Raw genomic sequence first — 19539 nt, 5'->3', positions numbered from 1 at the left:
TCCCAGAGCACCTGCTGTCTGTTCACAGGTTAACCCCAGAGAGCTGAGCCTCTGATGGGGACAGGATATCACTACGCTTGACCATTTGTGCAGCTTCCCTGGACTTCCTCCCACTATCTGATTCTAGATTATTGTAGAGCAGGGTGACAGGCAACCAGCTGGGCATCACCTTTATGACTCATACATTTATTCTTACATTTGGTTAATGAGATACGTTTCAGGATTGATTTCTTACTGAAGAATGAGCTCGTAAATTAAGGAGCACCATGCTATGGGTTTAGGAAGCGTTCAAAGCCTACTGTAGAGCTCACCTAACTCCCAAATACACTATGAGTTATTCAGATGGGATACATAGTGTAGACCTAAATATTTCAGCCCTGACTCAAGCTGAAATCGATCAGTGAATGAACCAATGCACCAGGTTTTCAAGTCTTTGAAGTAATAGATTGTTTAACCGGTATGACACGGCTTTGTATTCTGGAATACACAGAACACAGAGGCGTTTAACCTTGAGATGTGCTTAAGAGAGAACAGTGTAGAATACATCTGATGAATGTTATAATCTCTTTCACTTCACTGATAAATCTATGTTGTAGAAGCCTTCTGATATAGATGAGCTTGATAAAAATCATAATAAAAAAGGGGGAAAACGGTGAATAATGCAATCACACAATCTCTGTCATTTCATGTTCTCAATCAAGTGCCCTGCAAACGTAACTTTTTCCCTGTTGTGAAAAACTGATTGCAATTTTTTGTGTTTTTGGTTCCGTTTTGCTGCAGTATCATTATGGCTGAATTAAATGAGAAAGGAGATACACTACATGGCCAAAAGTATGTGGACACCTGCTCTTTTAACATCTAATTCCAAAATCATGGGCATTAATATGGAGTTGGTCCCCCCTATGCTGCTATAACAGCCTCCACTCTTCTGGGAAGGCTTTCCACTAGATGTTGGAACATTGCTGCAGGGACTTGCTTCCTTTCAGCCACAAGAGCATTAGCGAGGTCGGACACTGATGTTGGGGCGATTAGGCCTGGCTCGCAGTCGGCGTTCCAATTCATCCCAAAGGTGTTCAATGGGGTTGAGGTCAGGGCTCTGTGCAGGCCAGTCAAGTTCTTCCACACTGATCTCGACAAACCGCTTCTGTATGGACCTCGCTTTGTGCACGGGGCATTGTCATGCGGAAACAGGAAAGGGCCTTCCCCAAACTGTTGCCACAAAGTTGTAAATACAGAATCATCTAGAACATCATTGTATGCTATAGCATGAAAAACAGCCCCAGACCATTATTCCTCCTGCACCAAGCTTTACAGTTGGTACTTGCATTCGTGCAGGTAGCGTTCTCCTTACATCCGCCAAACCCAGAATCGTCCGTCGGACTGCCAGAGGGTGAAGCGTGATTCATCACTCCAGAGAACGCATTTCCACTGCTCCAGAGTCCAATGGCGGCGAGCTTTACACCACTCCAGCCTACACTTGGCATTGCTCATGGTGATCTTAGGCTTGTGTGTGGCTGCTCGGCCATGGAAACCCATTTCATGAAGCTCCCGACAAACAGTTCTGACTGACGTTGCTTCCAGAGGCAGTTTGGAACTCGGTAGTGAGTGTTGCAACCGAAGACAGACTATTTTTACGCGCTTCAGCACTCGGCGGTCCCGTTCTGTGAGCTTGTGTGGCCTACCACTTTGCGGCTGAGCCGTTGTTGCTCCTAGACGTTGGCAATTCACAATAACAGCACTTACAGTTGACCGGGGCAGCTCTAGCAGGGCAGAAATTTTACGAACTGACTTGTTGGAAAGGTGGCATCCTATGACGGTGCCACGTTGAAAGTCACTGAGCTCTTCAGTACGGGCCATTCTACTGCCAACGTTTGTCTATGGAGATTGCATGGCTATGTGCTCGATTGTATACACCTGTCAGCAACAGGTGTGGCTAAAATAGCAGAATCCACATACTTTTGATCATGTAGTGTACATGTACACAGACATCCTCCCAGTCACACCCCCACAGAAAGGTACAGTCGGTTCACACTTCACATTTCACTTTTCAGCCAAGACTGTTCACTCCACATTTCCTACAGGCAGAGAATCCCAAGAATGGAGAATGCCAAGAATGCAGCCACCTCATAAGAGATGTTTTTTTTTCTTTTTCATTAACGAGCAAGATATGTTAGGTCAAATTCATACACCTTGGGGAAATTACTAGCATGGTTGTACACTCCCAATGGTGCCAACAGCAACCTGAGATAAAGCAGCACAAACACTGTACCTTCAAATTGAATTTGTTCTTGGTAATACCATCTGCTGAAGTGTAAATAACATATTAAATGTATTCAAAATATGGCTACAGCTATGAGTGCACTACAGTAGTACCCTCCACTTAAAAGTATTCATACTTGACTCTTCTCTGTCCTGGAACCCCAATGGTGGAATGAGCTTCCACTGACGTTAGGACAGCAGAGTCCCTGCATCTTCTGAAAACATCAAAACCCTACCTCTTCACTGAAAAATGCACTTACTATAACTGAGATATGTGGTTGTCTCACCTAGCTATTTTTAAATGAATGCAATAATTGTAAGTCACTCTGGATAAGTGTCTGCTAAATGATTAAAATATTTAAAGAAATGTATACTTTTTGTCCGTGGTGATAGGGTTAACAAGGAAGCTGTATTTTCTAAATTTCTAAATAAAAAATGCAATTGGCATGCTGACTGCAGGAATGTCCACCAAAGCTGTTGCCAAAGAATTTAATGTTCATTTCTCTACTATAAGCCGCCTCTACCGTCATTTTAGAGAATTTGGCAGTACGTCCAACCGGCCTCACAACCGCAGACCACGTGTAACAACGCCAGCCCTGGACCTCCACATCTGGCTTCTTCACCTGCGGGATCGTCTGAGACCAGCCACCCTGACAGCTGATGAAAGTGAGGAGCATTTCTGTCTGTAATAAAGCCTTTTTGTGGGGGGAAAAATCATTCTGATTGGCACCCATGGCTGCACCCCTGGCCTGTCATGTGAAATCCATATATTAGGGCCTAATTTATTTCAATTTACTGATTTCCTTATATGAACTGTAATTCAGGAAAAATCGTTGAAATGTTTGCATGTTGCATTTATATTCTTGTTCAGTATAATTAGAAATAGGCATCTATTTATTTAATTTCCATGATCATTGCATAATAAATTCCTCACCTTTTCTGTCATGGTTTCATACTCAAGAGGTAGCCTATATGCCTACAACAACTTAAGATACCATTCGTCCCATCTCTCGTTTAATTGGACCCACTTCACAGTAGTAAATAGATAAGCTATTTCAAGTATTTACCGTTGCAGAATAAATTCCTCACCTTTCTGGCTATGGGTTCATATTCCCTAAGTAGCCATAGCCTCAACCAATTACCATATGCAGCTCTCTTTTAATTGGGCTTATTAGATAGGCTATTATTTCAAGTATTTTGCTCTATGCATCAGAAAAGGAAGCTTGGTTAATAACATACAGTAGAATTCAACAGGTGAACAGACAATTTATATTTTGCATTGAAGTGTGTATAGCAAGCACAATGTTTCAGCATTCACAGGCAGTGCACCATATAGGTTCGAGAAAAAGTAAATGCAAACAAATTAGGCACTTTTAAATTCAAACGATCAGTTTACAGGTCCACAGCAATTTGCAATTGTTTTTGACTTTCAGAATATTACACTTTTTCCTGAATTTTGTCTGTCAGATAGCCTAGGCCTACTGCAAATGTCACGGCAAAAGTGTAATATTCTGCCATCACCTCCAAAGACATTCGATCAAGTTAGCTGCTATTTCCTTTAGAAACGGCCTTGGCCTAATTCCATTACTTCCTAAATATACAGCAAATAATTGTGTTATTGTCACAATAAAAAGGTGAATGGTGGGCGTTTTTCAGGCAGTTTTAATGCTCGTTCACGCGCGAATTAATTTCCAGCAATATTGTCCCGTCTGTCTGTGTGGTGCGCGTATTTGTCTATCACTCTGTGTGTGGCCAGTTGACGTGATAACCGTCTTGTGGGTTGACATGAATACTTTCCCGAAAACCATCAATGAAATGTTAACCGCAAAATAGGCTTACCTGGCACAAGTATATCATGAGTAAGTATATCATTTGTATCGATTATTTGTTATTTGATAATTTGTCCATGAAATGAGCAGCTGCAGTACAGAACCATTGCCAGACCAGCACATTCCTCACTTGCTAGAGACGCAATTAAAAGGGCCAGATGCACAATTAAAAGTGGAATTACAAAAACAAAATCTAAATGTGTTAGTTTTCTTCCAGACCTTAAAACAATGGTCTTCAGATGTGATTTAATCATTGACATTGACTCAGAACATCCAATTTCGTTGTTTTTTTGTGTAAAGCCAGCTATATTGTGGTAGGGTTATTTTTGTCGCCACCCACCATAACAATGCACAACTTAGGGAGTCCAATCAATATAAAGACTCCCGATGTTGTGTCCCAAAGCTAACTGGAAACATGCATATATTTTTATACTTGCGCAATCCTTTCAGAAACGGCGTACGCATATATTTAGTGTAAAATGTACGCAACGGTTATATAAATTAGGCCCCTGAGCTACATTTACATTTTAGTCATTTAGCAGACGCTCTTATCCAGAGCGACTTACAGTTAGTGAGTGCATACATTATATATTTTAATTTTTTCATACTGCCCCCCCCCCCCGTGGGAATCGAACCCACAACCCTGGCATTGCAAACGCCATGCTCTACCAACATCCCCTGCCGGCCATTCCCTCCCCTACCCTGGACGACGCTGGGCCAATTGTGCGCCGCCCCATGGGTCTCCCGGTCGCGGCCGGCTACGACAGAGCCTGGATTCGAACCAGGATCTCTAGTGGCACAGCTAGCACTGCGATGCAGTGCCTTCGACCACTGCGCCACTCGGGAGGCTATACAAGGGGGGCAATCAGGCTAATAACTAGGTCCACTCAGCGAAGCATATTATGGAAAATAGCTTTTACTGTAGCAAAATATTCATAATAACCTTTAAAAAATCACAATCAATGATTAAATCACTTATTGAAATAAAATACAAATAAAACAAAAAATACAAATACATGTATAAGAATCAAATTTGACCAAAAACATAAAAGTATGTGGTGATTTGGAAAAGCCTAAACATATTTGGTCCTGTAAGGAATCTATACCAACCCATCCCAAGCTCCCCATTTCAACTTCAACTGGTGCCTCCCACAGTCCAGTCTTATTGTGTTCTTCACACTAGGGGGAGAGGAAAAGGCAGAATGGCCGCTGTTTGCTCTACAGTTCTCCAGGTCTGCCTTCCTCTCATACACAGACATGCCGCATGTGGAAATTCACCACATACTCAGCGTTGGTCCTCTGTACTGAGATGGCGAACGGCTCAAAGGGGTGGAATGTGAACGCCACCAGCCGCCGGACGGCATGGTTAATGGGCCGGCCCAGCAGGCCTGCCTGGATCTTGAACTTCAGCAATCCAGAGTCCCGAGCATAAAATCTGCAGTTAATAAGAAAAACACAGTCTGAGCTTTTTGAAATGCAAGTCTAAAGGGATATGGTGAGATTTCTATATTTACCCAGAGTCAAATGAAATCATGGAAACCATTTTTATGTCTCTGCATGCAGTATGAATTAAGTTGGAGATAGTTTTGCGAGGCAAAGCTAACTAGCATTAGCGCAATGACTGGAAGTCTACAGGTACGCTAGGATATGCATTGGAGAATCCCCAAAATGCAGCAAACACAGTAGATTAGGTTTTTTTCAGTAACAAGCAAGATATCTTAGATATTTTCAGATTTTTGCATATGCTAGCGTACCTTTAGACTTCCAGTCATTGCGCTAATGCTAGTTAGCATTGGCTTGCAAAACTACCCAACTTTCTTCATACTGCTCGCAGAGTCAAAAAGGGTATCCACGAGTTCATCTGACTCTGGGTAAGTAGAAGGGCTTAATTGCCAGAATCTCGCAGTATAAAAAAATAAATAAATTGGTATCTAGGAACAGATATACCAAAAGTTGTCATAATGTATTAGTTATTGTAGTTTCCATTTCCAAACTAATGTAAAACTTCCAATAACAAGAGAGCTTACCATTACCATAAAACTTCTATTCAAAACACAGTCTCCAACAAGTGCCGGCCTCTTATAATGTCTGGGCATCGTTTCACATTTTAGCTCATAATAATGAATGCTCGTCTTTAATACACGCCTGGTCAAAAAAGTGTAATTATGCATTCACTCATTTTGCCAGTCTGCTCCGGTGGAATCAAAGAGAATCTCTATCTCGCACTGAATGATTGATGTCTCCAACAGACACCAAGGCAGCTCAGCGGTTGAAGCAAATAAACACCTGTTCTATTAATTGACGGTTTTAGGGTAGAAATTGATAGTGTAATATTTACCAGGGCACAACACACATTTTTATTTGACAGAAAAACACATTTTAGAAATCCTGCATTATCTAGCCAATGTTACCGGATGGGGTGGTCTCCACATGTTTTGGGCCGCTCCATCACAGATACCCACTTGTCGTCGTAACTGAAGAGGGAAAGATCCAGGTAGGGGCTGCTGCTGTAGGACTGAGCACTGATGGGTAGCTGTCCCAGCAGCCTCCTCACCGCCTCAGTGTGACCGCCGTACTTTGCATTCACTATGGTGTCTTTGAACCTGACCAGGAGGGAGCATAAGCAGTAAGAATTCACACTGTCAATGGAACAAAAAAGGTGTAATTTCTGAGTCACTTAGCAGAATTATTTTAAGGAATACTCTGACATTCTCAGAATTTGACAAAACATTGTTTTTAGGCGCTAATTTCTCTAAATTGGTTCAATTTACTAGCCTTTGGATTGTGCCACACTGTATGAAGTTCTTTTCATGTTAGCCCAGTGGTAAGCCTCCCTCCCCGACCAACAATACCTTCTCTGGACCTGCCGTGCAAAGTTGTTGCTGGAGGCTGAGCAGGGGAACTGAACAGCTTCGCTGTGGAGCGTAGCGTTCCGGAACAGGTCACAGAAGTTCTCAAACAGCTCCAGAAGTTTGTCAGAAGTGTTCTCAAAGACCGCCAACACCTCTGTCGACACCATGTTGTACACTACAAAGAATGAGGGCTGAGAGAAGAGCAGACAGATATGAAGGTAAGAATGTAAAGGACATGCACTAACGCATCAGCAACAAATCATATTTGAAATATAGGTGCACTCTGAGACAGAATCAATATTTCAAATCAGAAGAAGTTTTCTAAGCAATAGGGAATGAGCATTTGCCCCAACCTACAGTATAGGAGGAAGGTGGAATCCTATTACAGCGGCTCAGATGCCCGTCGTATGTGGCAGGGCTTGCAGACGATAACAGATGACAAAGGGAGTTGCCCAGTGAGTTGCCCAGCGATGCAGAACTCTCAAACGAGCCAAATGCCTTTTATGCTCTCTTTGAGGAATATAACACTGCCTTGCGTGAAAGCCCAAGTTTTTCAGGATGACTGTGTGATCCAGCTCTCCATGGCCGGTGTGAGCAAATCATTTAAACAGGTTAACAATCACAAGGCCGCCGGGCCAGACGGAATACCAGGGTGCGTTCTAAAAGCATGCGCTGACCAGCCGGCAAGTGTCTTCACAGACATTTTCAATCTCTCCTTGTCCAAGTCTGTAATCCCAACATGTTTCAAACTGACCACCATTGTCCCTGTTCCCAAGTGCTCCAAGGTAACCTGCCTAAATGACCATTGCCCTGTAGCACTCGCATCTGTAATTATGAAGTGCTTTGAAAGGCTGGTCATGACACACATCAACACCATCATCCCAGACCCACCGCAATTGCCCTCTCCCACCTGGACAAGAGGGGAAATAACTACAGTACCAGTCAAAAGTTTGGACACACCTACTCATTCAAGGGTTTTTCTTTATTTTTACATTGTAGAATAATAGTGAACACATCAAAACTATTAAATAACACATATGGAATCATGTAGTAACCAAAAAAGTGCTAAACAAATCAAAATATATTTTATATTCTAGATTCTTCAAATAGCCACCTTTTGCCTTGATGACAGCTTTGCACACTCTTGGCATTCTCTCAACCAGCTTCACCTGGAATGCTTTTCCAACAGTCTTGAAGGAGTTCCCACATATGCTGAGCACTTGTTGGCTGCTTTTCCTTCACTCTGCAGTCCGACTCATACCAAACCATCTCAATTGAGTTGAGGTCAGGGGATTTTGGAGGCCAGGTCATCTGATGCAGCACTCCATCACTCTCCTTCTTGGTAAAATAGCCCTTACACAGCCTGGAGGTGTGTTGGGTCATTGTCCTGTTGAAAAACAAATAATAGTCCCCCTAAGCCCAAACCAGATGGGATGGCGTATCGCTGCAGAATGCTGTGCTAGCCATGATGGTTAAGTGTGCCTTGAATTCTAAATAAATCACAGACAGTGTCACCAGCAAATCACCCCTACACCATAACACCTCCTCCATGCTTTATAGTGGGAACTACAGATGCGGAGATCATCCGTTCACCCACACCACGTCTCACAAAGACACGGCGGTTTGAACCAAAAATCTCCAATTTGGTCTCCAGACTCCAGACACTCACTAACAAAGTTCTTGAAATTTTACGGATTGACTGACATTCATGTCTTAAAGTAATGATGGACTGTCATTTCTCTTTGCTTATTTGAGCTGTTCTTGCCATAATATGGACTTGGTCTTTTACCAAATAGGGCTATCTTCTGTATACCAACCCTACCTTGTCACAACACAACTGATTGGCTCAAACGCATTAAGGAAAGAAATTCCACAAATGAACAAGGCACACCTTTTAATTGAAATGCATTCCAGGTGACTACCTCATGAAGCTGGTTGAGAGAATGCCAAGAGTGTGCAATGCTGTCATTAAGGCAAAGGGTGGCTACTTTGAAGAATCTCAAATATAAAATATATTTTGATTTGTTTAACACTTTTTTGGTTTCATAGTTTTGATGTCTTCACTATTATTCTACAATGTGGAAAATAGTACAAATAAAGAAAAACCCTGGAATGAGTAGGTGTGTCCAAACTTTTGACTGGTACTGTATATTTTCCCCACTCTACACTTGATAAGCAGTTCCCTTATTCCACAACTTGGTACTGTGCGTAAATTTACACACACTCAAGCCAACGTTCATATTGAAAAATCTCACACTTTGCGTGGAAATGATCCCACAAATAGTTTCCGCACAGATTTGTGCCTACGCATGATTGATAAATGAGGCGCCCTGGACTTCGACGGGCCGGCCCCAGGTGGTGAGGGTAGGCAACAACACCTCTGCCACGTCAACACGGGGCCGCGTCAGGGGTGTGTGCTTAGTCATCAAGTTTGCTGACGACATGACTGTGGTAGGACTGGTCACCGAAGGCGAGGAGTCAGCCTACAGGGAGGAGGTCAGAGACTTAGCAGTGTAATGCCAGGACAACAACCTCTCCCTCAACGTGAGTAAGACCAAGTAGCTGATCGTGGACTATAGGAGAAAGTATCCCCCTTCCACATTGACGGGGCTGTTGTGGAGCGGGTCAAGAGTGTCAAGCAATGTTCCCTCCATTTTTTCGGCCCTGATCAAATTTCATGTCTGCAAAACTTGAGCATTTTGAAGATTCACGTTTACTGTGAATACTGAGGCTGTACCCGCTTTAAGTTACAGTTTTATAAGTGGCCAAGTAGGGTACTGTGGCTATTTGATCATAATGTAGGCCTACCAGAGTGGTCTACCATCAAAAACAATGGAGAAAATGCATCCCATAACATTTTAACATGGAAATACCTGTTCTATCATTGAGTAGGACTCCATTCCATGAGACTTTTAAAAAAAACATGCAGGGCTTTACATTAACCTGTAGGCCTCCTGTAGCTCAGTTGGTAGAGTATGGCGCTTGCAACGCCAGGGTTGTGGGTTCAATTCCCACGGGGGGCCAGTATGAAAAATGTATGCACTCACTAACTGTAAGTCGCTCTGGATAAGAGCGTCTGCTAAATGACTAAAATGTCAAATGTATCCACTTGTCCTTCAGACAAGGAGGTGACTGAAAATGGTGTTGTGTTGTTTGATGCAAGAAACCACTTTACAAAATAAAATTCATTATTATTCGCATACCTTGCTGCTATTCCAGTTTCAACTGTTCTGCCTGCGGTTATGGAACCCCTACCTGTCCCAGACCTGCTGTTTTCAACTCTTAATGATCGGCTATGAAAAGCCAACTGAGATTTATTCCTGATTATTATTTGACCATGCTTGTCACTTATGAACATTTTTGAACATCTTGGCATGGTTCTGTTATAATCTTCACCCGGCACAGCCAGAAGAGGACTGGCCACCCCTCATAGCCTGGTTCCTCTCTAGGTTTCTTCCTAGGTTTTCGCCTTTCTAGGGAGTTTTTCCTAGCCACCGTGCTTCTACACCTGCATTACTAGCTGTTTGGGGTTTTAGGCTGGGTTTCTGTACAGCACTTCGAGATATTAGCTGATGTAAGAAGGGCTATATAAAATAAAATTGATTGATTGATTGAAAATTGATTGATTACAGAGAATCAGACAAATTATGCTACCCTCTGTCTATTGGCTACTTAGCTTATTCAAGCCCGTCTCAAAATACAACACTGCCCCTTTAACACGTAAAAAAAGCTCTTTACCTGACTCACTTTTCCAAGATGTCTAGAAATGTACACGTTTTGTGCTCTTGTAGGAAGCAATCACTCCCCTATTGCTGACTACAAATGATCTATAACTGGGCTAATAACTCACTAACTAGCAGAGGACATGAACAAAATGTGCACATATGGCTACATGCAGCTCTCGCTTTGATCTCAAAACAAGCATATCTTCTCACGACCACAGCCGTAAAGAGAGTCCAGATCAAAGTAAATGGCACAGATCCATATATGGCAATGGTCTATTTGCATATAGACCTACTGCAGCTCTGATTGGTTATGCCGCACCGGTCTGTGTAGAGTAGTGCGTGTCAATGCAATAGAATCCTACTACGATGTGTTCTGCCTACAACAAAATCTCTTGCATAGTTTGTTTTGTTTCAGTATGTTGCATTGAAAGTGACTAATATTGCGTCGATTCGATCACAATTGCCACAGTAAAGGGAACCGCTGATAGTGTTACCTAAGAGGGAAAATTCTAGAAAGTTGTGTGAAGTTCAATCTCATTCTTCTCTCCGTGGGATGATACAGTATTTCTTCTGTGCGGCAGTCCCAGGGGAGCTGCGCGGCAGTCTCAGGGCTACTGCGCGCACGCGCGTAGCTTAGATGGAACATTAGCGTCAAGTTCCTTGGCGTCCACATCACTAAGGACTTAACATGGTCCACACACACCCACACTGTCGTGAAGAGGGCACGGCAGCGCCTCTTCCCCCTAAGGAGGCTGAAAAGATTGGTCATGGGCCCTCGGATCCTCAAAAAGTTCTACAACTGCACCATTGAGAGCATCTTGACTGGCTGCATCACCGCTTGGTATGGCAAATGTACCACCCTTAACTGCAAAGCGCTACAGAGGATGGTGCGGACAGCCCAGTACATCACTGGGGCCAAGCTCCCTGCCATCCAGAACCTCTATATCAAAAATTGCCAAAGACTCCAGCCACCCAAGCCATAGACTGTTCACTCTGCTGCCGTCCGGCAAACGGTACTGGAGCATCGGCTCTCGGACCAACAGGCTCCGAGACAGTTTCTACCCCCAAAACATAAGATTGCTAAATCGTCAATTAATGGTCCCCAAACTATCTGCACTGACCCTACGCACACTCACTAGACTATATATATATATATATATATATATACACACACACACATCATACACACACACTCACTCACACACTACATTGACACTCCCACACACATTCCCTACATACGCACATACACACACATAACACAAATGCATACCGACAACACACATACACATTACACACACACTTTTACACTCATATTTTGCTGCTGCTACGCTGTTCTTTATTTTACTCTTATTATTATCTATCCTGATGCCTAGTCACTTTACCCTACCTTCATGTACATATCTACCTCAAATACGTTGTACCTCGTACTGCACATTGATTACGGTACTGGTACTTCCTGTATATAAACAGAAGATGGCGGCATCGCGACTGGCTCGCGACTAGCTCTTAGGAAACTTTACGTTATTTTGTTTTTTTATGTATTATTTTTTACATTATTAGCTCAGGAAATATTTTGTGTCATTACATACAGCCAGGAAGAACTACTGGATATCAGTGCGGCGGTAACTCACTAGAACTACCAGCATTACGACCAGGAATACGACTTCCCTGAAGCAGATCCTTTGTTTGCGCTCTCCAGAGCAATTGAATTGATTCCAGAGGCCGACCCAAAACGTCGCCGGTGGAGGAGAGGCACTCGAGGCAGCCTGCTGGTTCGACTTAGGAGGCGCACACACCACCCACCGCTTCAGAGTATATTACTCGCTAATGTTCAGTCTTTGGATAACAAAGTTGATGAGCTCAGAGCAAGGATTTCTTTCCAGAGAGACATCAGGGCTTGTAACATACTTTGTTTCACGGAAACATGGCTCTGTCGGAATCGGTCCAGCCAGAGGGATTCTCAGTTCATCGCGCAGATAGGAATAAATATCTCTCCGGGAAGCAGAAGGGCGGAGGTGTATGTTTCATGATTAACAACTTATGGTGTAATTGTAGTAGCATACAGGAACTTAAGTCCTTTTGTTCACCCGACCTAGAATACCTCACAATCAAATGCAGACCGTATTATCTCCGAAGACAATGTTCCTCCGTTATAGCCATGGCCGATACCACAACGGCCCTCAAAGAACTTCACTGGACCTTATGCAAACTAGAAACCACATATCCTGAGGCTGCATTTATTGTAGCTGGGGATTTTAACAATGCAAATTTGAGGACTAGGCTGCCAAAGTTCTATCAACAGATCGACTGTAGTACTCGCGCTGCTAAAACACTGGACCACTGTTATTCAAACTTCCGCGATGCTTACAAGGCCCTCCCCCGCCCTCCTTTCGGCAAATCTGACCACGACTGCATTTTGCTTCTCCCTTCCTATATGCAGAAACCCAAACAAGAAGTACCCGTGCTAAGGACTATTCAACGCTGGTCTGACCAATCGGAATCCACGCTTCAGGATTGTTTTGATCACGCGGACTGGGATATGTTCCGGGTAGCTTGCGAAAATAATTTAGACGAATACACCGATACGGTAATTGAGTATATCAGGAAGTGTATAGGAGATGTCGTACCCACTGTGACTATTAAAACCTACCCTAACCAGAAACCGTGGATAGATGGCAGCATTCGCGCGAAACTGAAAGCGCCAACCACCGCATTTAACCATGGCAAGGTGACTGGGAATATGGCCGAATACAAACAGTGTAGTTATTCACTCCGCAAGGCAATCAAACAAGCAAAACGTCAGTATAGAGACAAAGTGGAGTCGCAATTCAACGGCTCAGACACGAGACGTATGTGGCAGGGTCTACAGACAATCACGGACTACAAAAGGAAAACCAGCCACGTCGCCGAGACCAACATCTTGCTTCCGGACAAGCTAAACACCTTCTTCGCCCGCTTTGAGGATAACACAGTGCCACCGACGCGGCCGGCTACCAAGGACTGTGGGCTCTCCATCTCCGTGGCAGACATGAGTAAAACATTTAAACGTGTTAACCCTCGCAAGGCTGCCGCCCAGACGGCACCCTAGCCGCGTCCCCAGAGCATGCACAGACCAGCTGGCTGGTGTGTTCATGGATATATTCAATCTCTCCCTATCCCAGTCTGCTGTCCCCATATGATTCAAGATGGCCACCATTGTTCCTGTACCCAAGAAAGCAAAGGTACCTGAACTAAACGACTATCGCCCTGTAGCACTCACCTCTGTCATAATGAAGTGCTTTGAGAGACTAGTCAAGGATCATATCACCTCTACCTTACCTGCCACCCTAGACCCACTTCAATTTGCTTACCGCCCCAATAGATCCACAGACGATGCAATCGCCATCACTCTGCCCTATCCCATCTGGACAAGAATACCTATGTAAGAATGCTGCTCATTGAGTATAGCTCAGCATTCAACACCATAGTACCCTCCAAGCTCATCATTAAGCTTGAGGCCCTGGGTCTGAACCCCGCCCTGTGCAACTGGGTCCTGTACTTCCTGACGGGCCGCCCCCAGGTGGTGAAGGTAGGAAACAACACCTCCACTTCGCTGATCCTCAACACTGGGGCCCCACAAGGGTGCATGCTCAGCCCACTCCTGTACTCCCTGTTCACCCATGACTGTGTTGCCAAGCACGCCTCCAACTCAATCATCAAGTTTGCAGACGACACAACAGTAGTAGGCTTGATTCCCAACAATGAAGAGACTGCTTACAGGGAGGAGGTGAGGGCTCTGGGAGTGTGGTGCCAGGAAAATAACCTCTCACTCAACATCAACAAAACAAAGGAGATGATCGTGGACTTCAGGAAACAGCAGAGGGTGCACTTCCCAACACCAGCAATAACATCTGCTAAACACGTGTATGTGACAAATAAAATTTGATTTGATTTATATAGCTCCATTCTTGTGTTTTTATTTTATTCTTCGTGTTACCATTTTTTAAAAACTCTTAATCGTTGGGAAGGGCTTGTAAGCAAGCATTTCACAGTTAAGTCTACACCAGTTGTATTCGGCGCATGTGACAAATAAAATTTGATTTGATTTTGTTACTAATCCACAGTCCCCTAATGTAGGATATAGAATAACTAATTCAAACAATCGCAGACAGTGGATTTCCAGATAGTGCTTTCCACCGTTTCACCTACCATTATACAGGTGGGACAGGCCCCCCCCCGCATAGCTCTGTTCTCCCCTGCCTAAAATAATTTGGTTTCAAATTACCACTAGAGATCCTTAATTAGGTGTACCTGGGAGGGGTCAGTGACTCGCAGGGTGACCACATCCTCGCTGGTGTATTTAATGAAGAGGTGGTGCTCATCCAGCAGCTGCATCTTCCACATCCTCAGCTGTCTCAGCTGGTCAAAGAACTGGAAGAAGCGTCGCTTGGCGGTGGCGCTGCCGTCCTGCTCAGCCCGTCTCCACAGGTAGACTAGTAGTCTGTGCTTCAGGGAGTTGATGGTCTTCTCCTTGTAGAGGCGGGAGAAGCCTGGCTGGCCCTCAGCCTGGGCCTCAGTATACACCGCAGACAGAGTCAGGAGGTCGTCCTCGTAGCAGAACCGACCGATGGTCCGCACGTCCAGAAACAACCCCTCTGATGTCACCTACAGGATGACATTAGCACTATAAAAACATTCATTTAATTTCATAAAAACATTCAATCAGGATGGTTTAATGTTATAATCTCACTACCAGGTAAGCATAGGGTACAGATGATGTGGCAGGCTGAGATATACACCTGAAAGACATGGATTGTCTGCTGCTGAACAGAAAGAACAGCCAGTATGTTTCGGTAGAGGTAAAGTCCCTGGTTGTGCGAGAGGATGATCTTGTCACACTTGAAGGACCTGGTGTCACAAAGCCGCCCAGTGTGCAGGTCAATGATGTGCAGTGAGTAGTCCTCCAGAGGAGAGCGGGGGTTGGGAGTCACAGACTCATTGTTGCGGTACACCTCAAAGAAGTGTGGAGAGGGCTCCTCAGGCACGTAGACTGCTGAGCCCACGATCACATAGCGACAGTCATCAGTAAACAGGCTGCACTCTCGGTTCAGGTGCTCTCCATTGGAGGCCACATTAGTGACGTGCAGGAGGGAAAAGAAGCGCTCAAAGAGGCGGCCACGGATGTTGAGGGAGCGCTGGTCATTGCCGTTGGCCAGGGTTTCCCCATCCTGCCCAAGCAGCAGATCCTCAGCTGCCTGACAGCCCTGGTACTCATAGATCTCCAGGGAGGTCTGGTCAGAGGAGAAGGCTATGAAGCAGCGTCCATCTGGGGAGAACTTGCGGAGGAAGCAGGGAGGCTTCTCTACATTTACCACAGTGAAGTTGGGGAAAAGGTTCTGGTGGAAGCAGCGCACACGGTACCAGTGGGCTGCAGCCCGGCCAGAGAAGATCCGTCGCCGCTCCAGTCGATGGACCACATTCTGGTTCTGGATGCGCCTGGGTTTCAGAGTCGGGGAATCATCTTCCATAGCTTGATTGTTGCCAACTCCCACCAACTGGTAGCTACATCACAAATCTCTATGTATGGCAAATAGTAAAAGAGGTAATACAAAACGATTAAATCAATATAAAATTAATTTGAAAGTGCAACAGCTTATCAGCATTGTAATATCATACAGGTAATTTCTAACTCAAATTAGTTACATCAGGGGTGTATTCACTAGGATCCAATCGGAACCATTGGAAGCAAACAGAAGAAAAGGAAACGAAAAATGGAAGAACCTACCCCAATTTGTCCAATAGAATAGGTTTCCATTGCAAATAGTTTTGTTGTGGTGCAAAACGTTTTGCAAGTGTCCGACTAATGAATACACTAACCCTAATACTAATGAATACACCCCTGGGCTGCCCTCAGTTCGATTTAACGCTACGTTGTGTGACAGTTTGTGGTCCTTTGTAGCTCAATTGGTAGAGCATGGCGCTTGTAACGCCAGCGTAGTGGGTTCGATCCCCGGGACCACCCATACGTAAAAATTTATGCACGCATGACTGTAAGTCGCTTTGGATAAAAGCATCTGCTAAATGGCATATTATTATTTATTATTATAGTACTGAATGACACATTTCCCCAAAATGGTGCGCACCGTTCTTCAACGGCCTTTGAGGTACATTTGCTCCCATTTGGTGGGTGTGGCGAGGTGTGGCCATTTGAAATTGCTAAACTCCTGGTCGTTCAGTATAGTATTGTTTCTGTTGAATTAAACTTTGAACACCATTCTGTCATACTGAACGCACCCCAGGTGTAATGTTTTTCACTAGCTACAGATTGTATGGCAGATAATGTGATATAACCAGATTTTGGTGTCCATTACTGGCCGTTACAGGAAAGCCCCATACAAACCACCGACATAGGTTTTTCCTGTTCTTGGCGATACTTTCTTCATTCTCTAACAAAATTATAAACGCAACATGTAAAGTGTTGGTCCCATGTTTCATGAGCTGGAATAAAAGATCCCAGAAATGTCTCTCAAATGTTCTGCCTAAATGTGTTTACATCCCTGTTAGTGAGCATTTCTGCTTTGCCAAGATAATCCATCCACCTGACAGGTCTGGCATATCAAGATGCTGATTAAACAACACGATCATTACACAGGTGCACCTTGTGCTGGGGACAATAAAAGCCCACTCTAAAATGTGCAGTTTTGTCACACAACACAATGCCACACAATGCCTCAGGTTTTGAGGGAGCGTGCAAATCGCATGCTGACTGCAGGAATGTCCACCAGAACGGTTGCCAGAGAATTGAATGTTCATTTCTGTACCATAAGCCACCTCCAACATCATTTTAGAGAATTTGTCAGTACGTCCAACCGGACTAAAAACTGCAGACCACATATAACAACGCCAGCCCAGGACCTCCACATCCGGCTTCTTTACCTAAGGGATCATCTGAGACCAGCCACCCAGACAACTGATGAAACTGAGAAGTATTTCTGTCTGTAATAAAGCCCTTTTGTGGGGGAAAAACTAATTCTGATTGGCTGGGCTTGTCTCCCCAGTGGGTGGGCCTGGGAGGGCATGGGCCTGGGAGGGCATAGGCCCACCCACTGGGGAGACAAGCCCAGCCAATCAGAATGTGCCCCTGCCCAATCATGTGAAATCCATAGATTAGGGCCTAATGAATTTATTTAAATTGACTGATTTTCTTATATGAATTGTAACTCAGTAAAATCTTGAAATTGTTGCATTTATATTTTGGTTCAGAAAACTTTTAGGCCTACTGATGAAGGCATCTTCTTCCTGGGGGACTTTTGCTTGAGCTAAATGTTAACAAATGCGGTACGGTTTAGGAAACATAAGGAACGTATCTTTCATATTTGCGAGAAATAATTTTCAAAAAACATAAGGTTAAATTACTACAAACCTTTAATACAGCGTTTGTTTACGGAAGACAGGGGTTATTTAATTATTAATGTTTTTTGTTTTTTTCGGAAGACAGAGGTAACCGCCTGTGCTAATTAGCCATCTAGCGTGCTATATTGGCACACTCCACCTACCAAGACCATTGCCAAATAAGGCGCGTCGTCGCCTGATTTTATAGTAAGCCTTGAGCTGGTACCATCCAGCACATGTATGCCGCGTTCAAAACAACTGGGAACTCGGAAAAATACGAGGTCAAAACATGAAGTCAGTGATCTTCAGGTCGGAAAGTCGAGTTGGAATTCCGAGTTGGATGACGGTTCACAACGATTTTTCCCATTCGGAGTTCGTTTTTTTTCCCGAGTTCTCAGTAGTTTTGAACGCGGCAGTAGAAGGTGTGTATTTCATACCGAACCCCTCCCTTGAGATGACGTAGGCACCTTTTCGTGCCTCTACATCACGATTTCAATGGTAGAGTTGAACAGCTAGGGGTAAAAAGAGCTAGATGTACTACTAAAATATGTAACTTTTCCAAAACGAACTGTCAAAATAATGACCAGAATTGGCGTGTTTTACTATAACCAAGCCTAAAACATCTCGCTTTCGATTAAAACGCATAGTTATGAATTTAACTGACGAATAGTTGATTTGAATGGGTAATCGCGTTCTATTTCTATGCATTTAAACCTATCCGATAGGCGAAACCAAGATAGATACAGCAACTTTTTAAAAACTGGGCCCTTTTCTCCGTACAGTAACGTTACATACAAACTAACGTTAACTAGTCAGAACTAGCTCGCTTGTTGCCCATATTTTATGCCACGGCACAAGCTTCCCGAAACGTAACTAGCTAAATCATAGACAGTTACAAAGCCAGCATAATTCACTATCTAGCAACAATAACGTTACTCACCTGTTGCTTGCTGTGAATTGTCAAGTCAGTAACGTTATGCTAGCTAGCTACAAGTGCACTGCAGTCACAAAAACAATCAGATGAACAAATGCGGGAATAACGTTTGTTAGCTTACAGTCTTGGGGCAGGCAATAAAATACGATTGTGTGGCAAGCTTGGAACATTTCTTCTGAACATGTCGTGTTTTCTCAACACTGTTTCATGTTGTTAGCATTAGATCGCTAGCTAGAAAACAAGCTAAGAGAGATCAGAGAGCCGTAAGCAGCAAGAGATGCATCCTCTACTGTGGAACTGTTCATCAATCTTCACAGCGCCAAACGAAAACTCAGGTTGAAAAGAGTATCGCATCATGTAGACGCCAAACTTGACCAAAGGGGGGACTCTAAGGACGTTGCTGACCTGCACAACGACTAATCAAAATCCAAACCGTACGTTAACCTTAACCCTGACCCTAACCCTAACCCTAACCTAATTTTAACAAATTTTGAAATTAAATATTGGTTTGCAGGTCAGGAGTGTCTGTATTAAAAATACGAACTGGTAGTAAGCCTGTAGCTATTTAA

At 43.9% G+C, this 19539-nt stretch overlaps 1 protein-coding gene across 2 annotated transcripts; it reads right to left on the bottom strand.

The window, feature by feature from the left end:
• Positions 1-4864: 4864 nt before the first annotated feature.
• On the bottom strand, positions 4865-19266 carry LOC121531767 (DET1 homolog). 2 transcript variants are annotated; one of them, XM_041837201.1, is made up of 6 exons: positions 18977-19266; positions 15444-16221; positions 14956-15309; positions 6941-7131; positions 6500-6691; positions 4865-5523 (listed from the first exon to the last, which is right to left on the bottom strand). In XM_041837201.1, the coding sequence occupies exons 2-6, from the start codon at positions 16170-16172 to the stop codon at positions 5334-5336; spliced, it is 1656 nt and encodes a 551-aa protein (XP_041693135.1). In that variant the 5' UTR covers positions 16173-16221; positions 18977-19266; the 3' UTR covers positions 4865-5333. The 2 variants fall into 2 exon arrangements, with proteins under 2 accessions (XP_041693135.1, XP_041693136.1); XM_041837202.1 differs by having other exon boundaries at positions 19092-19266.
• Between the last annotated feature and the right edge of the window lie 273 nt (positions 19267-19539).

The sequence above is a fragment of the Coregonus clupeaformis genome, chromosome 19 (assembly GCF_020615455.1).
Source record: "Coregonus clupeaformis isolate EN_2021a chromosome 19, ASM2061545v1, whole genome shotgun sequence".
In the NCBI taxonomy this organism is placed as follows: domain Eukaryota; kingdom Metazoa; phylum Chordata; class Actinopteri; order Salmoniformes; family Salmonidae; genus Coregonus; species Coregonus clupeaformis.
The sequence above is the reverse complement of the archived record's forward strand: the minus strand, read 5'-3'. Positions and strand labels throughout refer to the sequence as shown.

What these genes read in the sequence shown, in the direction of transcription:
- LOC121531767 (XM_041837201.1), bottom strand. Translation starts at nt 16,172, where the DNA reads ATGGAAGATGATTCCCCGACTCTGAAACCCAGGCGCATCCAGAACCAG. An exon ending in GAGTCACTGACCCCTCCCAG is followed by an intron (nt 7,132 to 14,955) that starts GTACACCTAATT and finishes CTCTTCTCTCAG; the next exon opens with CCCTCATTCTTTGTAGTGTA. An exon ending in GCACGGCAGGTCCAGAGAAG is followed by an intron (nt 6,692 to 6,940) that starts GTATTGTTGGTC and finishes CCTCCTGGTCAG; the next exon opens with GTTCAAAGACACCATAGTGA.